The sequence below is a fragment of the Rhinolophus sinicus genome, chromosome 2 (assembly GCF_057876585.1).
Source record: "Rhinolophus sinicus isolate RSI-liver-muscle chromosome 2, RSI-T2T, whole genome shotgun sequence".
Lineage (NCBI taxonomy): Eukaryota > Metazoa > Chordata > Mammalia > Chiroptera > Rhinolophidae > Rhinolophus > Rhinolophus sinicus.
Window position 1 is genome coordinate 61,682,500 of NC_142502.1, and position 19,970 is coordinate 61,702,469.

The window sequence follows — 19,970 nt, forward strand, 5'->3', positions numbered from 1 at the left end:
GAATGTCATGAGACTGTGGATTATTTCTTTAACTTTTGTATCTTCCAGCCCATTCCAGAACCAAAAGGAGGTCGGCTTATCCAGGTTGAAGGCTACTGGATTTCGGTGGGAGACAAGGAACCTACAATAGATGAGACGTACATTCTCACGTCGTCTGTCAAGCTGAACCTGAGAGATATAGTCCGTGTGGTCTCTGCTGGGTATGTGGACCTTTTCTGTCACTGATCTGAAGTTTCACCAGCATAGGTAGTGATGACATTCTAGTCTTCCTTAACTTTCAAAGTGCTTTACTTGTTATAGGCTAAATGAATAATTACTTTTGAAGTCAGTACTGTCACTTTTCTCCTGGCACAAAGCTTTTTTTCTAGTTATACCTTTGGTGGGAGCAGTACAGATGCAGATTCTTTTGACCATCTTTAAGGTTGCTTTTCAGTGTTTTGCTGATGAATACTCATCACCCATTATTTGTTAAGTGAGTAACAGCTGGTCCCACTTACTGTTTCTCACAAGTAGTGCGAGAGAGGTTGGAATTTTTCCTCAGTATTTTCTGAAGTTTCACACAAACTTCTCAGGGCTCAAGAAACATTCCATTAGTAGTGCATAGGCATATAAAAATGTTCTTTTACGATGATGTTAAATGATGTAGTCATTCTTTCTTAACACCACTTGAATTAATTCGGGTTTTTATCATTTTTCTCTTAAATTGCTTTGTTGGCTGATCTTTTAAAGAACCTATCCGGTGCTGATTCAGGGAGAGACATCGGTTGGTAAAACAAGCCTGATCCGGTGGCTAGCCGCAGCTACTGGTAACCACTGTGTGCGTATTAACAATCACGAACACACGGATATTCAAGAGTACATTGGTTGTTACACATCCGACTCTTCAGGGAAGCTCGTGTTTAAAGAAGGTAGGGTTACTGTTCTATTATGTGTGTGTAGCTGTTCTTTCTTTTAGACCTGTTTCCCCAAGTAATTTTTATCCTTTCCAATTGAAGCACAGGGACCTCTGCTCTAACAGCTGCTTTTCCTTCTCCCTGAGCCACAGGATGGTTGAGGAGTGATGGTTAGGGGGTCCAGCTTCCTTTGGTCCCCACTAAAATCTTGTCTGCTATACGTAGGACTAGGTCCAAGTTTTGAAAAGTAGTTAAACTGATGCTTCATTTCCTAGAGACTCAAAAAAAATGGAGTGAGCATTGAACAGAGGGAAGCTGAGAGCTGACATGAGAATGTGGTGATTTAAATGAAATTAAACTGCAGGGGGAATAATAAGTTGGAAATGTGATACTTATCAGCCTTGGATCCCCCTCTGTGTGAAAAAAAATTGTACTTTCTTGATATTCTGCATCACAAATTATTTGGGGGCATGACTAGCTGCAAAGAGTAATTTGCTTTAATATTTACTAATCTAGGATTTGTTGATTTTTAAATAACAGTTTTTAAAACTTGGGACTAATTTACACACTAATTCTCAGTGTTTGTTTCCTCCAAGGTGTTCTTATTGATGCTATGAGAAAGGGCTACTGGATTATTTTAGATGAATTAAATTTGGCCCCTACTGATGTGTTAGAGGCACTGAACAGACTGCTGGATGATAATCGTGAATTGCTCATAACGGAAACACAAGAAGTTGTTAAAGCACACCCTCGGTTCATGCTTTTTGCTACCCAGAACCCTCCAGGACTTTATGGAGGCAGAAAGGTGTGTAGCATGTGTCCCCTTACTCCCTGTTGTTACTACGTTGAGTAATAAATCTTTCTTAAAAAGACTGAGAAGTTTTTAACTCTTCTTTTTGAAGGGTTTTTCTTTTTGTGGTGAATAGCAGAGCCTCCATTTTAGAACTTAGACGAAAAGGCCCTATCATGTTTTTTTCTGTGCCTTTCCTAGATGCTTTCTAGAGCCTTCAGGAATCGGTTTGTGGAGTTGCACTTTGATGAACTGCCTAGCTCTGAGTTGGAAACAATCTTGCACAAGCGGTGTAGCTTGCCACCTTCCTATTGTAGCAAGTTGGTTAAGGTCATGCTGGACCTTCAGGTATGTCCTCTCTTCCATGACTTGACTTCGTTTCTAATAGAATGTGTTGATTAGACTTGGTGATCAAATGTGATAGCTTCCTCAGGTGCAAACAGCAGCTTATGCATTTATTATTTTTTTCAGAGTAAAGATCTTGTCTTTAAAATGCATCCCATTAATATCCTTTTTTGGGGTTTTAAAATCAATAATTTAACGTTAAAGTTTTTGATCATAGTTTATATGAGGACAGTTCCCTGTTTGTGGACAATATGGAACATTTTGTTTAGGTTGGAATTTAGCATAGACAAACTAATTTTTGTTTTTTAAATGGATATAGTCTGAATGGACACACGTAGAGACCCTTTTTGTGCGGTGCTCCCTTGTCAACTCTGCAAAGCTACAACTGTATTTGTTTGTTTGTTTTTGTAGACTATCCCATGTAGTTTATGGAGTTAAAAATGTTCTTAATGAGAATTATGCACTATCATATTATTTTCTGGGAAGCTAATCATAGTTAACATGCTTACTACTATGGTCCCACATTATGGGATGAATTTTTCTGCATGTTTCGCACCATTTCTATTATTATTGTAATCTTTTCTATATGGCATATGAGATGGAATTCCATTGTTTATATTCTTAAACATGAGTTTGAACATTTTTCTTCAAATGATTATAGTTCATTTACATTTTTAAAGAATTAACCTTAGTGGAATAAATAATTTTTATGGGAGCTTAAATTTGTTTAGAATTTTATGTGAGTTTTACTATATGCTTGACATTGTCCTTTTCATTTGTTTTGATACATAAATAGTCCTATCGCAGAAGTTCTTCAGTGTTTGCTGGAAAGCAGGGCTTCATTACCCTTCGAGATCTATTTCGATGGGCTGAAAGATACAGATTGGCAGAACAGACCGAGAAGGAGTATGACTGGCTACAGCATTTAGCCAATGATGGTATGCTTTCAATCAGATGCTCTCAAACTGTGACATTATATCAAATATTAAACTTTTGTTAAAAGAAGTGTTGGCCAAATTGTGGTCAGTATATATACGTTACTAGGTATTCCAGAAACAGAGCCTTTCTCTCTCAAGTCCCAACTGCTTTTTTAAGTGGTACTGTTTGTACAAGTCTCTGTGCTACTGTGTTTTGGTTTCTAAGGTTTTCTCACTCTTTTCCCTCAGGTGGTCACATGTGGGAGTCAATATATGGGTGCAGTGTCTTTAGGAGTTTAGCAGGTGGTGTCTTTTTGGACCATTTATCTGCAGTGTAGTGGCCGTGGAGAATCGTGCTGTGCCTAGAGACATACAGAAAACTGATAGGCTGGATGATTTAAGAGTCCTGAGAGAAGGCAGTTGTGTCACCTGAGACTCAGGATTGGTCATTTTGATTTAATCCATGGGAAGAATTTATGTGTTCCTGTCCATGATAGGATAGAAAGCATTTCAGAATCTTCTTGTTTGAAAGGTGTGATGAGTCCTTAATGGGGTGGTTAATAAGCGAAGAGTAAGAGTAAATAAAATTAGCCCATGAGAGTTGTAATTTCTTTACTGGTAAGGAATAGATAGAGGGAAGACCACAGTTAAAAAATAAAAAGACCTTTTATTGTGATGTAACACAGTAAAGTGGGTAAAGCATTCTGTTATTTCATGTACAGCTCAGTGTAGTTTTACACATGTGCATACTTACGTAAATCACTGGCTAGACCAAGATTTAGAATCTTTCCCGTACCTTGGAAGACCCCTTCATGGCTCATGCCAGTTTTACCTCTCCTGGAGGGTACGCACCGCCCTGACATACGTCACCACTGATTGATTTTGCCTTTGTTTGAGCTTCGTCTAAATAGTGTTATCATGAAGCGATCTGGCTTCTTTTCACTCAATTTCATGCGAGATTCAGCAGTGCTGCTACATGTATCAGGACTTCCTTGAAAAAAAACACCAAAACAGTATTGTGTTATAACCCATTGTGTGGAGATATCGTAACATATTTAGCCATTCTCGTGTTGATGGACATTTGGATCCTTTCCACTTTTTAGCTATTATGACTAAAACTGCTCTGAACATTCCTTCCTGTTTTCTGGTGCACACACGTGTTCATTTGTGTTTGGGTCAACTTAGAAGTCATGTTGCTGGAGCATAGGGCAGGCCTATGGTAGCTGTAGTGGGTTCTCCCAGTTTGCCAAAATAGTTCTTCAGATTTCCTCTCCAGCAGCTGCTAACGAGAGTTGCTATTGCTTCATAGTCTCAATATCCCTTGGTATTGATACTTGATGGTTCCTCTTTTGTTTTGTTTTTAAGGTTATATGCTTCTGGCAGGCCGAGTCAGGAAGCAGGAGGAGGTTGATGTAATTCAAGAAGTCCTTGAAAAACATTTCAAGAAAAAATTGTGTCCTCAATCCCTCTTTTCCAAAGAAAATGTCCTAAAATTGCTGAGTAAGTAGTCCAAAATATCCAGAGGAGAATGAATTGAATTATACCCATTAGAACCTACATTTTTTATTCTACCTTTGGCAGGTAAATTGTCCACTCAGATATCCTCATTGGAGTCCAAGTTCAGCCACATTGTCTGGACTGAGAGCATGCGGAGACTGGCGGTTCTGGTGGGAAGGGCGTTGGAATTCGGTGAACCAGTGCTGCTGATTGGAGACACTGGGTAAAGTTCCGTGCCAATAACTCATGATGAGGCTTCAGTTCAATTCCATAGGGTTACTTGAGTTATCTCTAATATATCTTGAGTTTTACCTCATCAGGAAAGAAGTTTTTTCTTTTCCTTTTGTTTTCTCCCTTTCTCTTTTTCCTCCCTCCCTCCTTTGTTTCCTTTTTACTTTTTAAAGAAGCAAGTAAGAGATCTACTATTGTGTACTTTCATCTGCCTTCAGACCTTTGTGATGGAAAAGAAGGATTTCTTGCATCATTATCACTGAGGCTTTTTTTTTCCTGTTTAATTCTTTTAAACAGCAATATTCATTCCGTAGATGTATAGAGGAGAATAGCACATGAGCTATTATCTCTTGAAGTCTGTAAGGATTGGCTTTCTTTACAATCCCCTGCTGGTTGTTGGTAGAAGTAGGAAAGAACAGAATTCGTGCAGTGTGCCCTTCTGGATAAGGAACATGGCAGGGTGCCAGTGTTTTGGCAAAGTGCACCCCAAGCTGATGGTGTAGAGTCCTGTGTTGGTCAGCAGTGTGCTGCTGAAGTGAAGCTCTCAACAGGGCTCCCCTCTTTTGCTGACTAGGGTGTTTGTGGGTGTGTATGTAGAATTCATGCTCCTTGTTAATCTGGTGTGTATCTCTGACAGGTGTGGGAAAACTACTATCTGTCAGGTGTTTGCAGCCTTGGCAAATCAGAAATTATACTCAGTCAACTGCCACTTACACATGGAGACATCGGACTTCTTGGGGGGTCTGCGGCCAGTGAGACAGACGCCAAAGGACAAGGTTTGTCCAATAGCAAAGGATGATGTGTCTGTTTGTTTAAAGAACTGTAGTTGGCTCTATGCATGAGTCAGCTGTGGGATTTTGTTCACACAGGGCTTTTGATTCTAGGTTTGCTGTGTACCCTACCTTCAGATTTTCACTGGTCTGCATGGGGCCTTCACAAGTATCTGTTGTGCAGGATCTGTGCCTTGTTCTTAGAACCTTACTTTCTGCAGAATGACCACTCCAGCAGACACATGTACTATCTTGTGGACACCTTTTTAATTTCAGTCCTTCCTTTTCTAAATCGTAGGAAGAAACTGCCACATCAAGACTCTTTGAGTGGCACGATGGGCCTCTGGTTCTGGCCATGAAGGAGGACGCCTTTTTCCTCTTGGATGAGATCTCACTTGCTGACGACTCTGTTCTAGAAAGACTCAACAGGTACGCACCCCATGTTTGATGTTCTTGCTAGTCGGGTTTTATAGATACTAGTTTTTGTGCGTAGTAATGTTCCTCATAGGTGCATAGTAAATGTCGGAAGCGATAATGAGTTACTGCTTTTTTTTTGCTTTAGCGCTCAGGGTCTCCTTTAAGAGGCCTAGATTTGTGGTCAATAATCAGAAACATGGGAATGTGGGATGGCAAGGCTAAAACAAATGAGCCTGAGTGAAAATTCTTTTTTAAGGCAAAGAATGTAGCCATTGTCTTAATTTTTTTTAAAGAACTAGAATCCTAGATCTTATGACTGTAAGTCCTCTCAAAACCTCAGACTAATATGAATATTGATGTATACCCATTTTCTGTCTTTATTGAGGTCTAATTTACATATCATGAAATATACTCATTTTAAATGTATAATTCAATGAGTTCTAGTAAATTTACTGCTTTGCAACCACCACAATCCAATTTTACAACATTCTTATCATCCCACTAGGATTCCTCATGCCCATTTATTGTTTATCTCTGTTGCCCCCACCTGCTACTAATACTTTTTGTCTCTAGATTTATCTTTTCAGGACATTTCATATAAATGATCTCTTTTCTCATTTTGCAAAAATGTTTTGAGGTTCATCCATGTTGTAGCCCTATAGGCTTGTATCTTTTTATTCCCGATGGTGTTCCATTGTGGAGATATACTATATTTTTTATCCATTCACCACCTGAAGCTGTTGGGGTGGTTTCTATTTTTATGACTAATGCTGCCATGAACATTTGCACTTAAGACTCTCATTTTTAAAATAAATCTGTTGATAGGGCATATGTGGAAAAAGGAATTCTTTTGCTTTTGATCAGAAATATTGTTCCATCACACAGGAATTGGGATAATGAGTCATTTTTAAATTGGTGGTAGGAAACCATTAACTAAAGTGAAAGCTCAGCAGAGAAGATAACTTTTTTTTCCTTTTTAAAGAACATTGAAGACCACAAAATAGGAAGAATAGATATGCCTTTTTTTAATCTTAAAATCTCCGATTTTTCTGTATTTTAGTGTCCTTGAAGTGGAAAAATCTCTGGTATTAGCAGAAAAAGGCAGCCTAGAGGATGAGGATAATGAGGTAGAACTGTTGACTGCTGGGAAAAAATTCCGTATCTTAGCAACCATGAACCCTGGTGGTGACTTTGGAAAAAAAGAGGTAAAGCCATGTTCTTAAAGCATATTGTTTTTTTTTTTTTTTAAACTGTTTGACCTTAGCTTGCTGGCACCCTTAAATACAGTACATAAAAATGCATTTGGAATTTTATGTTGGATAAAAACTGGGAAGAGAGAAATATCCAGGAAGGTATTTTAGAATTATAATGTTGAAAATTAATTCTTACAGATAAACATTTCCTTATTTGACATCTCACTTTATGTATGTGCCTAAAATTTCATAGTTCTAGTTACTTTGCCCAGCTCTTTACATGTGTTACTGTAATAAATTCTCACAAGAGCTCTGTGTGAAAATTATTTTCCTACTTTTGTGAATGAGAAAAGTTGAAACTGAAATTTAATCTCATGCTCTGCTTTTAAAATCTACTCTCTTAAACACAAGTTTGGGTTTTTGAGAGATTGTGAAGTGCCAAAAAAGAAGTTGGAGCCAAGAACCTCTTTTGGTTTTATAGGTGGAGCATATCTATTCTCTCAGGGATTATGTGGGTCACTGTCACTGTTGGTAAAGAAAAGGGTGGAGACCTGTTCCGTCTGTTCAAAGGATGGTAGGATCCAGCCAGGATTCAACACCAAACTCTGTAGCTTTTAGGCTTTAAAAGCCTCTTGGTGGAGACGTCTGCATGTGCGTGGGATCCTGGTCTGTTCAAGTTAGGGAAAAGGTAGTGTGCTAGCCGGTCAGGGATGATGAGAAAAACCAGGGGTTGATCGTGAATGAAAGCAATTCAGACTCTTGCTAACTTAGTGGGTAAGTGAAATGCAAACATTATATTTTGGGCCTAATTTTCCTCAATACCATAGGAGAAAGATTATCTCTGTGCTTCAAGAAATGTTCTGAAGCAAAGAAATAAAATCCATCGCATTTTTAAGCAAAATATGAAAACTGTTTCCTTGGCAAGTGGAAATAGTACAGAAGGATATGATTTCAAGGTTGTGAATGTTAACTGGCCTGTCAGGTTAGCTTAAGTTTTTGTTAGCCAACAGTTGTCAGCTTTTACCTAAGAGAAAGCTACCTTTTTGGTTTTGCATGCCTAGCAAGCAGCGTGAAGTAGGGTCCCGAAGACCAGAGGCATTCCTTGTCTAGGATGCGGATGAGGAGCACTCGTGCGTTCCCTGGGTCTTCACTGAGCTGCTCCCAGCACAGGCATTGTTCCTGGTCCTGCTGTGATAGGCCAGCGATACAGTGGGTGGAGTTTATTGTCAAGTGAAAGCAAAGCAATGATAAACTGATAATTGGACGCATGTGGCATTGCGAACATTTGTGAATGGGGGTTAACATTCACAAAGGGGAAGCAGAAGAAGGGTAAGAAGAATCCAGACTAAGGGCAAAGGCCCTAAGACTGGAGGGACTAAACATGTCTTTGTTATACAAGAGGTAAAATATACACCTCCTTATAATTATATTCCCTTTGAGCCACATAAAATCAGTTTTCTCCTTCTACTCTAGATAGCTCTCCTGTATGGGAAGATAGTGTTTATTTTGTCTCAAGTATGGTTATGTAACTGAAGGTAAAGTAAAGGAAAGGCCTTTGCTCAGAGGAAGTGTTCAGGTTTGGGAGTCACCCAGTAGGGCTGGAAGCCTACTTATACCCCTTATACTTTACAAGACTTTGAAGTTCTGTACCATGTCTACCAAGAACATGATGGCAATACCAACTTGGAGGGTGTGGTGGAGATTAATGAGATGACATGGAAGGAGCAAGAACAAAGTAGGTCTTCAGTAAATCGTATCTAGTAGTAGAGGTAATAAAAGAAGCATCTGATACTTGCCAGACTCAACAGTTAACATTCTTTCAGAGGATTTGTTTGTAGCTTTGCTTGTAAGTATTACATTGTTATTTGTGTTCCTTATAGCTGTCTCCTGCCTTAAGGAACCGGTTTACAGAAATATGGTGCCCTCAAAGCACAAGCCGTGAAGATTTAAAACAGATTATCAGCAGTAATCTTCGTCCAGGATTGTCTCTGGGCAGAATAGATCATAAAGGTGAGAGTTTTCAGGTGGGGTGGAGGGGGCTGTGTGTTGAAAGTGAGGGGTGTGGTATAGGACATAAGCAGTATGTATATAAGGTGTGTGGATAAGGGCGGGGTAGAGAAATGGCCACAAATAGATCTAAGGAAATATGGTACTAGCCTATTACTGCCTATTAAACTGTCCCTTCTTCACATTGCCTCTTTCACCAGTGTTATTAAATTCTAGCTTCCTTATTGCCTCACCTGTTAGCCATCTTTATATAAGCATATTTATTAGCTAAGGATGAGGAAAATTTGGTTTAAATTTTAGTCATTATCACCTTTAGAAAATGTTTATAGATTTTTAAACTGCATTTTTTTAGTTGTCAACTAATTTATTATTTCACTGTATTTAAATTTTATTTTGAAAACTTTCAAACGTGAGGAAAATAGAATAGTATTTAAAGATTTCCATATACCTGTAACCTAAATTTAACAATTCTTAAGCTATCCAGTAAGAGTCAAAACACTTACTATGTGGTTCTATTTTTATTGAGCCTAGATTGCTTGAGGTGTGTGTGTATTAGTTTTATTAAGGTGTAATTGATATACAACATTATATTAGTTTCGGGTGTACAACATGCTGGTTTGATATTTGTATAGGTAGCAAAGTGATTATCATAAGAAATATAGTTAGCGTTTGTCACCATGATGTATATACATGTATCGTTGAGTTGTATTTCTAAAAGTGGAAATAAGGAACTTCATAGCTCCCATTGGTTATGGCCAGCTTGCTCTCCAGAAAGATGGTCTCATTCACAATGCTGTCAGCAACTTAGTAAATGCTCCTGCTTGCATAGACCTTCCAACATGGAGTTTTCATTTTTAAAAATATAATGAAATCTATTATTTTATTAATTTATTGGATAGTCTAAATTTTCATTTTCTTTATCATTTTACATGTGATTATTATATATTTTTGGGTAATATTCTTTATTCTTTATCACATAGATTTCTATATTGTTACCTGTTAATATTTGTTGTAAAAAAATACATACATGAAGACTTTACTTTATCTCTGATGATCTTTGGTCCAGTAGTCATGGTTTACTTCCTCTCTAACAACAGATAAAATTTTCCCATTTCATTAAGGCCTTGACGTACCTCAACTTTATTTCACTCTGAAATGTGGCTCTAAGTACTTGTATTTAATATCTGATCTTTGAAACAGAATTTAATTTATTTCCTCATTGTTACTGGACCTTTTCCCTTGGTTGTTGTTTTAAGTTCTTTTTAAAGAGTTGAGGTTTTTTTCTATAATTAGTATTTTCTTCTAACCAATTAGTTTTCTTCTTAACCAATTTTAAATCTAGCCTTGAAGGATGTTGCTGAATAGTCCATGTTATATTACAGCAGGGCTGATTCTTCCTCATATTTTCTGTTTTTTTAAAAACTTTCTTTGGCCTTTATACTTTTTAGATAAATGTTTACTATTGACTTCAGAAGTTATATAAAGTGCACTACTAAATTTAATTGGTGTTACTTTGAATCTATATATACTACTTAAGGATATTTTATTTCCAAATATTTTCCAATATGAAGTTGTAATAATCAGAATAGCCATTTAACATAAATCATAAAATAAAATTTGTGAATCCTCTAATCTGATTGATGCATGGATTTAAGAAAACAAAGAACTTGAAGTAAATGCCACTGAAAATGTGGCACTACCCATTCCAGTGAATCATTTTAAAATATAGAATTTGTATACTTTCTAAGATCATTGTGTCTTAACTTCAAAATTGTATCTGAAGATGAACCAAATGGATATTTCTTTGAGTTTTCAGTGCAGCTTCTTAGGCTGTAATTCTCAAGTTTTTGTTTGTTGGGGAGGGGTGGGTTGGTGGTGGGTTCTTTTTGTTTGTATGTTTTTGGTCCGTGTGGAATGCTATTCATGAACCCCCTTCGGAATGCAATAAAAGCTGTGAACCCTCCCTTCTTAGAAAAAACATTAATGTAAATTCACAAAGATTTGCTTATAGTTTGATGGAGCCCAGAGCCCTTTTAGGCCATCTTTGGGCCCCAGGTTACAAGCCCTCATTCTGAAGTGTTTGTAAACAGCAAATGCTTTTGCTTCCTTATGTTTTAGGGACTGACATAGCTGAGGTGATGCTGGATTTCATTGACTGGCTGACACACCAGGAATTTGGCCGAAGGTGTGTGGTCAGTATCAGAGATATCCTGTCCTGGGTTAACTTCATGAACACAATGGGGGAGGAAGCTGCTTTGAAAAGGCCAGAGACCATCTCCACTGTGACATCTTTTGTCCATGCTGCATGCCTGGTGTACATAGATGGAATAGGTTCAGGTACGTTGTCTGTTAGCTGGTGGGACAAGGGGCTAGGGTAGAGGGGAGTGTGAAATGGATCAAGTGCAGACCTCTGACCCAGCTACTTGATGGCATTGCTTACTGTAACATTTCCAAGACTCAAAATGGCTTTGCTTTTTTTTTTTTACTCTTTTTGAGAGGTGGTTGGTATCAAAGATATGCCAAAAACTTCTCACTGCTTATAGACCAGGGGACTTGGAAAACAAAGTGGTGATCAGGAATAGAAAGGAGACTATTGGAAATGCCCTTACTCCTGAAGAGGACTGCATAATTCTTAACATGAATGGTTATTTATAGAAAATGGACCTGAATTCTTTAGTTTGTGTTATTTTTCAGTATTTAAGTTCTGTTTCTTCAGCCATTCAGTCAGAACTTGAATATTGAATTTTATGAAACTTAAGCCAAAATGATCAGTAGTACCACGTTAGTTACTCTTATCTCCAGGCTGCTTTATCATGGACGGCCTGAATGTTCTACTGAAAAAACTGCTACTGAACTGATGATATCTGTAAATTTTGAGGAGAGCGGAGTCAGATTTCTTCCTCAGGACTGCTTACACTAGCAGTTGTATTTTGGCTGTAATTCAGCTGCAGCCTTATTTCCCCAGGAAACTGCCGCAGAGCTCCTGCTGAATGGTTGTGAAGCTGGGTGTTGTGCTCGTCTTTAATGGACTGATCTTCTTTCTTTCAGGGGTCACTTCCTCTGGCTTTGGTACGGCCCTCTTGGCTCGCAAAGAGTGTCTGAAATTCCTAATCAAGAAACTTTCCAAGATAGTCCGACTTACAGAAGGTCAGAAAAATGAATTGAAGATTTATGACAGACTCAAGGCCAAAGAATTCACTGGGATAGATAACCTTTGGGGAATTCATCCATTTTTTATACCAAGAGGTAAGAATGATTGTAAATAAATGAAGATTCTCTTCTTATAGATCACAGGTGCTTGAGTTTTCTTGTGACTTTTAGCTTTTAGCATATCATACTCATCATTATTGTTGAACTAGTTATCTGAATTAGACTCTGCCTTGGCATAAACCGTAAGTGTGTGAATGGTTAAAATATATAACTGGCATATAAAAATACAGGAAAATGTAGCCTTTAATAAGTTATCTCGTAAAAATGCATTTATTATTGCTCAAAACAAGAGCTTTCCCATAGTGATAATTCAGCCCATACATATCAAGTATAGAACCTCATCACGTTTTACAAAAATAATTTTATGAGTTCTTGAGGAAAGGAATTGTGCTACTCATCTTCCTGTCCGTCGCATCTAACACATAGCCTAGCAGTCAGAGGCATTCAGAAAATGTCTGTTCATTGAGTGAATGGATGAGCAAATGAAGGATTAAATGGGAAATACAGGAGGGCTTGCGTTCTCATCCTTGCTTTCATTAGGTTGTCTCTACCAACTACTTAAATGAGGCAGTTAGATTAGGTATCTTCTAAGGCACTGTAAATTTTTCAGATTGTTGCTTCCCTAGCAGGGCCATCTGTTTCTGTCCCTTTCTTCCTCCCTACATTAGTAACTGTTGAGTGCCTGAAACGGAGGCTGGGGGATTCAGTGGTGAACAAAACCAGGCAAGGTTCCTGGCTAAGTGGAACACTGCCGCTTTCCCTCTCAACAGTACACTCTTCATCCCTGATGGGGCCTCCAGGATCTAGCCATTAGATCCTTTCCCTGACCCACCATCACAGTTCTTGGTGGAACTTCATGCTACTGTCCTGGGACTGTCCTGGGTGGTCGTTGCTTCTGCTTCTATAGCTGAGGAAATACATGTTTTCCTAGCCCTCCACACCAGTATACCAAAGGCTTCTAGAAGACATAGGGGCAAATGTTAAGCCCTGTAAAACTTATGATCTGCACTGTACCTATATATATTATCAGTTAAGGATGCATCCTGGATTATCCTGGTGGCCTAAAAACCTTGATGACATTGTTTATGTGGAACCACGTTGCCTATAACCCTAGTTTACACTTACTGATAGGAAAAGACCTATTTATAAAGGTAAATTGTACAAGTACACATAGTAATTCCAGGTTAGGTTGTGAAAGGAAAGGTGTACTTATAGTTGGACTAAATATGTAGGTATGCGTATATGTACAGGTAGTGAGATCTGTGCAGTAGGTACAGTTGAAGAAAATATGCTACTGGCTATCTCACCAAAGCATTTTATGGACTCGAAAGCAGGGAAATGTTGAGATAGGGCTAAACTTTTTCACCGTAGAAGATATTTCACTTATTGACAGTTTACTTGGTGGATTCTTATAATCTTGGGTTGGCAAGTATATAAGATTTGGTGATGTCTAGTTTTGATGTGGATTTTTCCCCCCCTCCACTTAAGGACCTGTCCTGCACAGGAGTAATATCGCCGACTACGCACTTAGCGCTGGCACCACTGCTATGAATGCCCAGAGGCTCTTAAGAGCTACAAAATTGAACAAACCCATTCTCCTGGAGGGCTCCCCTGGTGTGGGCAAGACAAGTTTGGTGGGTGCCTTGGCAAAGGCTTCCGGCAACACCCTTGTTCGAATCAACTTGTCAGAACAGACGGTAAGCCTGGTTATCTGCAGTTGGTGAGGGTAGGTATAGGGAGTCATGTTTGTTTATAATACTGCTTCCCAATCAAAAATAGTTCTGACATTTTCAATACCCCAGATATATTACAGCTATAAAGACCACACACATGATCTATATTTATTCTTCTGGATTCATTAATAGCTGACATCTGTAATAATATTCTGTCTGGATGCTTTATTCTAATTCTCTCTTGAGAGAATTACCCACTTCAGTATTTATTGTAATATAACTTCTTTTTATTTTTGTCATTGATAAGAAAGAATGAGTAGAAACCAAACTACCTTTAAACAATCTTATGAAAATATGGGACAGATGACAAAATAAATAACAATCTCTTGGAACGGGGTCTGGGAGTAGGGCCTGGGCATTGTTATTGTTTTTTGTTTTTGATTTTTTTTTTTAAACTCACCAATTAATTTCCAAGTATAGCAACAGTTAAGAACTACTGGTTTGGAGCTCCAGCTCCAGTTGATTCATACTTGGAGTGTTCTGATGCAGTTCTTTTGGGCATGTCTGGGCTCCTGGTAAAGAGTGCTGGGATAGATTAGTTCTGTCTTGGGTATAAGAAGGAAAAGTAGTACAAGGCCCAAAGTATTCATCATCTTAGATTTAGGGTCTTGAGGCCTAGTTAATTTTTTATGTAATTTTGGGTTTTCCTCACTTCTGTCCCCTCTCAAAGGACATCACAGACCTGTTTGGAGCAGACCTACCTGTTGAAGGTGGCAAAGGAGGAGAGTTTGCCTGGCGTGATGGCCCCTTGCTGGCTGCTCTGAAGGCCGGCCATTGGGTTGTGCTGGATGAGGTGAGAGGACTGTCGCTCATGCCAAGGATGGGATCTCAAGTGTGAAGAGCAGTCATGCTTTTCATAGCTCTAGGGCATTTCTCAGTGGATGATCATGCTATTGGCTGTAATGGCAAACTCTCTAATGAAAAGAATCTTCCATGGTTTCCTCTAAGAATAGGAATAGTCACTTGTCAGAAAGTACATGTAGAAGCCATTCTATGTATAACCTATACTTTCCTACTTTTGTAAGCTAGCCTCCAGATAAAAGCTGCCTCTTCACTGGTTTATTCGGTAGTCTCATGACAGGCTTACTGTATTTCATTTATTTCACGGGTATTTTACAAATAGTGTCAACCACCTCATGTTTTATCAGTGCAACAGAAACTGGGGAAAGTTATCTCAAGAAGAGAAAAATGGTGAGAAAATTATCACTGTTACATGTGCATTTGGATAAATTATTGATCAGAAGGACAGCACATCATGAGACCTGTGATAAGTGCTGAGTCTCAGTGACTGACAAGCAGCTAGAGATAAGGATAAGTGATGCACCAAAATGAAAAATTTAAGGTTTTGGCCAGAGGAGTCGAGTCATTTCAGGATGTGTGGTGTTAATTCCGGAAAAGGCTAGGAAGTAATTATGGAGCTTAAATGTTTGCAGTGATGAAAGTGCTACAGATGAAACTTTTAACACAGACCCAGCACGTTCCCTAGATTCAGACCCCTTTGAGTCTGAAGTCAGGGCGTGCTGTGGCATTCCTTTTCTGCGGAGCTGCTTCGACTTATCCTGGGGAAATATTAAGGAGAGAGATTTTTCTCCCAGATTTTTTTGAAAAAAGATGTCTGATAGAATATTAATTAGTCAGGAAAAAAGAATGCCTAGTTTTAAAGCTTAAGACTTCTGACCATCCTCCTATTGGGTGAAAATGCATCCAGGAACTAACTACCCTTGTGGACTTGCAGTCACACTTCAGAGCAGCTTTTAGAACTTCCCCTGTTTGGGAATATACTAGTACAGTGGAGTCTGTGCTTTGTAGTACTTATGTATATATGACACTTGAGGTCCAATTATAATATAGTTTGGTTTTTGCCCACTTGCATTTTATTGATTCACATTTACCCAATTGAATTTTTCCATGTTACCTAAAATCACCCATACTTTACATCCCTGAGTTCTGAACTCAGCATCTGAAGACCCACTTTCAGCGCTTCATTTTGGGGACAACAACCTTGTATTTGTTTTTCACAGAACTGTAGGTGAAAGTTAGCTATATAGAGCCATTTTATGTATTTATATCATGACTTTTTTTAATTTGGAGATTTCATTCAGTATTTGAGCTGGGAAAGATAATTACTTATCTAAGTATGTAAAGTGCTATTTCACCTTATCTTTTAAAATCCCAGAATGCGAAAATGAGATATCTGTGTATTGGCAAGGTTTTTTTGTAAGGTATGATTTATAAAGTAGGTTAATATAGGTGTATGTAATGGATATGGGATCATTTCAGAAAAGATTTTAACTGCTTTTTAGAAAACTCAGTCTGAATATTTATTCAGTTTACTGAAAAATTACTGATAATTTATATGCCCCAAATCTCTCTAGCATGTACATGAAATAATAATAGGATAAATACACATCAACCCATCACTCAGCTTAATAGAATTTTGCCAATATTGCTTGATTTTGCTCCTCCTGAAGATAATGCTATCTTATTTTTGTGCATATGACTCCTTTGTAACACGGCGTATGTAACAAATATATGCATTTTGTTTTCCAAATAGCTCAACCTGGCTTCTCAGTCTGTATTGGAAGGACTCAATGCTTGTTTTGACCACCGAGGAGAAATCTATGTTCCTGAATTAGGAATGAGCTTTCAAGTACAGCATGAAAAGACGAAGATTTTTGGGTGTCAAAATCCTTTTAGACAAGGAGGCGGGAGGAAGGGCTTGCCCAGGTCCTTCCTTAACAGATTCACTCAGGTAGGTTTCCTGTTGCCACGGAGACCAAAGGTGGAGTGTCGGGGGTGATAAGACTCCTGGCATGTAGGTAGTAGGATGCACTTGGGGAGAATGATAGAGAATCAGTTTAATGACCTGGTTTTCAAGTCCATGTCTTTATGATGACTATTAATGCGACTGGTAACCATCATCACTGTTCTCCTGGTGTGAATCCCTTTGTCTATGTCTCGGAGGGCCTGGTATATTATCAGTAAGGTCACCGCCCTCTGCAGGGTTTTATTCACTGTGCTCAAGATAAAGGCCAGCCAACATTTGACCTTTTCAAGTGTCTATGTGATCTATTAAAACATTTAGAAGATTTTATAATTAAAATGCATTTTAATTAAAAGTGAGAAAGAACAGAAAACTACCATAAAGAATTGAAAAGCCTATATTCTCCATACCGAAGTCAACCATTATTTACATTTGGCATATTTTCTTACTGCCTTTATTCACATTTGCAGAGGTAGGGTGGAGAGAGAGAGAGAGAGAGAGAACCATACTCACTTGTTTTAACATCCATTTTTCAAAGTTTGCCTAATTTAGAAGCTAGGAATTGGCTGTATATAATAGCTTTCTTTAATGTCCCTGTCCCTTGATAAGAATTTGCTGAAGTATCTTCTAAGAATAGTTTATTATGAAAAATTTCAAACATATTGAAAAGTTGAACAAATATATAGTGAATGCTCATATGCTTATCATCGAGAATTTTGAGAGCATTTTACATAATGCAGAGGACATTTTAAAAAACAAATATACTTAAAAAAATAAATTGCATGTATCTAGTTTTCTTTAGTAGAGTGGTGCTAACAGAAAAAAAAAAGCCTTTGTTGCTCTGTGTTTCAAAGATTTTATATGATTCTGTATCCTAAAAATGTAAGAAAAGTTTCTATAACTGAAAATGTGTGTGTGTGTGTAACTGAGATATTGTTACTTTGGTGTCAAATACAAATTTTACATCACAAATGGTAGGCATTTTTGTCTTTTATAGAGAAACTGTAGCATTCCTTCATATTACATTTGGATTTTATAGGTCTTTGTGGATCCCCTTACGGTAATTGATATGGAGTTCATCGCCAGTACTCTGTTTCCAGCCATTGACAAAAACATTCTTAAGAAAATGGTTGCTTTCAACAACCAGGTAAATACTTATACTGATTGTTCTTTATTTTCCTGGCTGTAATTGAACCATTATTTTCTCAACGTAGGATACTAACAAATTACCACTCTAAAATAAATCACATAGAATCACAAGTTTATAGTGGAAGGGAAGCTACTAATTTGAGGGTTACAGTGATTCAGTTCTATTGTATGTATCGATGATAATGCTTACAGGGTATTCCTGATATTTAGGAGTCTGGGCTGGGAATAGGAAACATCTGAATCAAGCCGATTAGTTTCTGTTTCATATTATGTATGCATTTATAGTACATTAATAGTACTTAATGCACGCCTAGCAGTGGGATGTGTTTCCCAGTAAAAGTATTTTCTTTTTAGATTGATCATGAAGTGACTGTTGAGAAGAAATGGGGGCAAAAAGGAGGGCCCTGGGAATTTAACCTCCGGGACCTTTTCCGCTGGTGTCAGTTGATGCTGGTTGACCAGTCCCCTGGGTGTTATGATCCTGGTCAGCATGTGTTTTTGGTCTATGGTGAAAGAATGAGAACCAGAGAAGACAAAGAAAAGGTGAGCTTCACATTTACTCTTTGTGTTTCTTTCCATCTGAAAGTTGATTTCTTCTTAAGGCAGAGAAGGGGCATACTCACTAATAATATGAAACCCAGTAAAGCTGCTTGAAAATTTAGATGTTAAGAGAAGAGACTAAACATTTACCTACCTCAGTGTCTCGCAGTATAGAGTAGTTTACTTTGGACTCCGCACTTCGCTTATTCATCTGAATCCCCATGATGGCAAATTTCCCTAAAACAATATTGCCTCCAGTAATAAAGAATTAGAGTCTGTCACCTTTATAGGCCCAAAGGAGGAGGAGACAGGTAGAAGAGGAGGGTTTAAGTGTCAAATTATAAAGTATTTTATCTAGAAAGTATAAGTAGATATAAAGAGAGTATAATCTAAATGGAAGTCAAAATATCCCTTCGTAAATAGAAAATAAGTCTAGAGTTCACAGCTTAATAAAATGTAATAATGCATGCATTTTGCTTGTGGTATTTAAAGTCTGGTCTCACTGACTGCTCACAGCAGCTGCAGGTGGAAGGTGCTGTCATGACCTCTTACAGATGAGGGTCCAAGGCTCAGAGTCATGGAGTCGCAACAGGTAGCAAGAGGCAGAGCCAGCTCTCAGCCCAGACCTTTACATTTTGTCTGCTATTCCTCCTACCACATCACAGCTGTTTAAAAGCAAATTAATTAACATACAGATCCATGCATTAGAAGCAGTAACTTCCTCGTTCCAATGTGGACATAGCACATGCGGCTTTCACACATGTTTCATTCTGCTGCTGAGTGGCCAGGTCCCTTTTTATGTGGTATTCAGAATCTAGTCAGATATTAACATCTCATTTATTGAGTGCAAGTGGCTTTCAGTCATTATATTAGGACAAAACGTTCAGCGAGTATTCTTTTTACAACTTTATTGATATGTAATTCATGTACTGTCAGCTGATATTTTAACTTCTTTATCCACTCACTAGTTACAGTGTATTAATCAAGGCCAGACACTGAACAGTTGTTGGGTAATTGTTGTTAGTCAGATGCTGTATCATTGTAGGCTGTGGAATGTTTCCAATACTCCTCTAATTCAGAGTTATTGTAATTGAACAAATAGGTGTTATCTGAGGAAGCAAAAATATTAGGAAAAATAATAACAGAAGGAAAAAGGCTGTAAAAGGTAGAAGGGTTCGGGTAAATTAAATCTGACTTCATAAAATTAAATAAACCAGCTGCATTGTAAAAATATGTGTAATTTTAACTCTGGTAGACTATCAGGGAGAGGAGATGATATGCTTTAGAGTGGATTATAAAATCGGAACTCACCTGAACCCCAAGAGTAGGTGACAAGAGCACTTTCTCCTGTGCTGCATTTTGACTCATAGTCAATGTTTGACATTGATTATGATTTTATTATTTTTTTCCTAAGGTTTCCCACCACCTACTTATGTACGTATGTATGTATGTACGTATGTACGCTTGTATGTTGAGGTATAATTGGCATGTAACGTTATGTTCCAGGTGTACAA

General features: G+C 38.0%; 1 protein-coding gene across 2 annotated transcripts in view; it reads left to right on the forward strand.

The window, feature by feature from the left end:
* Positions 1-19,970, forward strand: part of MDN1 (midasin AAA ATPase 1) — a 132,617-nt gene that overhangs the window by 47,365 nt on the left and 65,282 nt on the right. For both annotated transcript variants that reach the window (XM_019743250.3, XM_074333296.2), the window contains exons 23-40: positions 49-200; positions 730-908; positions 1,490-1,698; positions 1,885-2,031; positions 2,825-2,966; positions 4,311-4,445; positions 4,527-4,665; positions 5,311-5,449; positions 5,742-5,872; positions 6,921-7,065; positions 8,934-9,063; positions 11,179-11,397; positions 12,109-12,306; positions 13,759-13,967; positions 14,674-14,796; positions 16,558-16,755; positions 17,807-17,914; positions 18,271-18,459. In XM_019743250.3, coding sequence (XP_019598809.3) covers positions 49-200; positions 730-908; positions 1,490-1,698; positions 1,885-2,031; positions 2,825-2,966; positions 4,311-4,445; positions 4,527-4,665; positions 5,311-5,449; positions 5,742-5,872; positions 6,921-7,065; positions 8,934-9,063; positions 11,179-11,397; positions 12,109-12,306; positions 13,759-13,967; positions 14,674-14,796; positions 16,558-16,755; positions 17,807-17,914; positions 18,271-18,459 — 2,892 coding nt within the window. The remainder of the gene's footprint in view (positions 1-48; positions 201-729; positions 909-1,489; positions 1,699-1,884; positions 2,032-2,824; positions 2,967-4,310; positions 4,446-4,526; positions 4,666-5,310; positions 5,450-5,741; positions 5,873-6,920; positions 7,066-8,933; positions 9,064-11,178; positions 11,398-12,108; positions 12,307-13,758; positions 13,968-14,673; positions 14,797-16,557; positions 16,756-17,806; positions 17,915-18,270; positions 18,460-19,970) is intronic.